Raw genomic sequence first — 2,037 nt, forward strand, 5'->3', positions numbered from 1 at the left:
GGATCGATGGGCTGAAGAGCTTAAAGCATGAAAGATATAAGACTAGCAGTATCCGTCCCCCTATCAACACAATTTTATTTGTGAACTTTACATAGCATTCTACAAGCCCAACAACCATTTAAGCCTTAGTGACAGATCTGTAGATGTTATCTATTTTCAAGCCTGCTGAACATTTTAAAAATCATAGGAAATGAAGTAGCAGATAACTTCTAAAAAGCCTCAAATTGAATGTGCACATGTCACGTGTGCATGGGTAATAGATTGAAAAGTAACAGTAGCCTACCAACGAAAGTTGGGTCTGTTGACCGTGAGGGCTTCTTGCATCTTCCATCATCCTGTGCAGCAAATGTCATTTCAATAATGACCAATATTCAACACATAAAACAAAATTGCCTACATAGATTTCATTAAGAAAGAGATACAGAATCCTCAAAGTCAAAGTTTGCACCACAAATCGTAACACGATCAAGTACCAGAACCAAGTTACGGTCTTCAAGTAAGGCTAAATGACGCCATAGAAACTTACATACAGGTTGAATTTCAACTCTGGTGACAAGAATTAATCACATTTCTCCCAAAAAAAAAAAAACAATTTTAATTGTTAGGATGATACCATATGTGCCTTTAAGATAGTAAAGTAAATGCCATGAATGACGCGAGGTTCAAAATAATTTTATTCGCCATTTGATAGAGCAAATAAATATGCTATATGATATTTATACTCCAAAAAAAGCAGTAACGGATTTTAAACACGAGGTGATTCTTGGGCTCATAGAAGTCATAGCAAAACATGAACTACTAAAGCTTAAAATTTGTAGCTACAATATAATATCAAGCTAAAATGTTACAAAATTAGAGGCCCACTCAAGGTTGGCACTGCAATGAGAACACTGGAAACAATATTATGGGCGAAATATTGGGATGTGATTTTTGAATCTAGGCATTATTTGTCTTCTTTTCTCTCACTGAATGTATACTTTTAAGAGGCTTTAAAAATGGGAAGCAAATCACATCAATTCACATTATCTACCTTTTCAATTTACTCCATTTCTATCCCTTTTACTCCTGTTAATGCAAGATGAAAACAGTTAATCTCAGCTACTTGCATCAATTTAGTATAATAGATCACAACCCAACGTCGAGATATTCTTTCTTGTCATTAACTGATATATGCACACAGCATAACTACACTACTATTAAAAATGGTGATTCACATCTCCAATCAGTGTGAACCTTTTCTCTCTCGAAACCCAAACCATCAATTAGGGAATGACACCAAACTTCAATTTATTCTTTCAAAACCTAACCCTTCAACATTCTTCAACCAAATTTAGGGGAAAGTGTAAATTATATATATTTTTAACAACAAACTTAACAATTCAACCTTCTGACGTTTTCTACGCTCCAACTCCTCTTCGCGCCGCTTGATACTGGCTAGATACTTTTCTCCACGGTCAGGCAAGTTAGCGGCCAAGGAAGGGAAATTGTTCTTCATCCTAGTAATTTCTGTCATCAATTCGTCATCAGGCGTTTGACGAAATTGATCGCCTCTGGATGACTCCTCCCCGTCATCAGTCATCGGTTTCTTTTCCGCCGCTGCTGCCACCGGCTTGACCACCAGAACCGGATCCTCGTCGTCCTCTGGCCGGAGTAGCTTATCCCAGTCCAACTCTAGAGGAGATTTCCTCTTTCTCTCTCCATCCCCTTCCATGCATGTGTGTATTATATATGTATAGGTGATGGAGAAGAGAATGCTTGTCAATTGTGTGTGAAAATGACTCCCCTCCAGCTCTCTTCCCCTGTAATAATGTTTTGAGGGGATATTGCCCCCGTTTGCCCCGTTAAATTCCATTTCTGTCGCCTATTTCCAATAATATAATCTTTCTTAAAATAATATTATACATAAATTAAGTTTTTTTTCTTATTTTTCAATCACTCATTTTTACAAATAAGAGTAATGATATTCGTATTTCGCTCACTGCGATAATCACCCTACGTGGCATACACATGACAGGTGATTGTTTGATACATTAATAT

At 36.9% G+C, this 2,037-nt stretch overlaps 1 protein-coding gene across 1 annotated transcript; it reads right to left on the minus strand.

Moving 5' to 3' along the window:
- Window positions 1-224: 224 nt before the first annotated feature.
- On the minus strand, window positions 225-1,828 carry LOC111384448. The gene is made up of 2 exons (XM_023008724.1): window positions 1,385-1,828; window positions 225-335 (listed from the first exon to the last, which is right to left on the minus strand). Exons 1-2 carry the CDS (start codon window positions 1,709-1,711, stop codon window positions 240-242), a joined length of 423 nt encoding a protein of 140 aa, XP_022864492.1. The 5' UTR covers window positions 1,712-1,828; the 3' UTR covers window positions 225-239.
- Between the last annotated feature and the right edge of the window lie 209 nt (window positions 1,829-2,037).

This window comes from Olea europaea, unplaced genomic scaffold, assembly GCF_002742605.1.
Source record: "Olea europaea var. sylvestris unplaced genomic scaffold, O_europaea_v1 scaffold2913, whole genome shotgun sequence".
Classification (NCBI taxonomy): Eukaryota; Viridiplantae; Streptophyta; class Magnoliopsida; order Lamiales; family Oleaceae; genus Olea; species Olea europaea.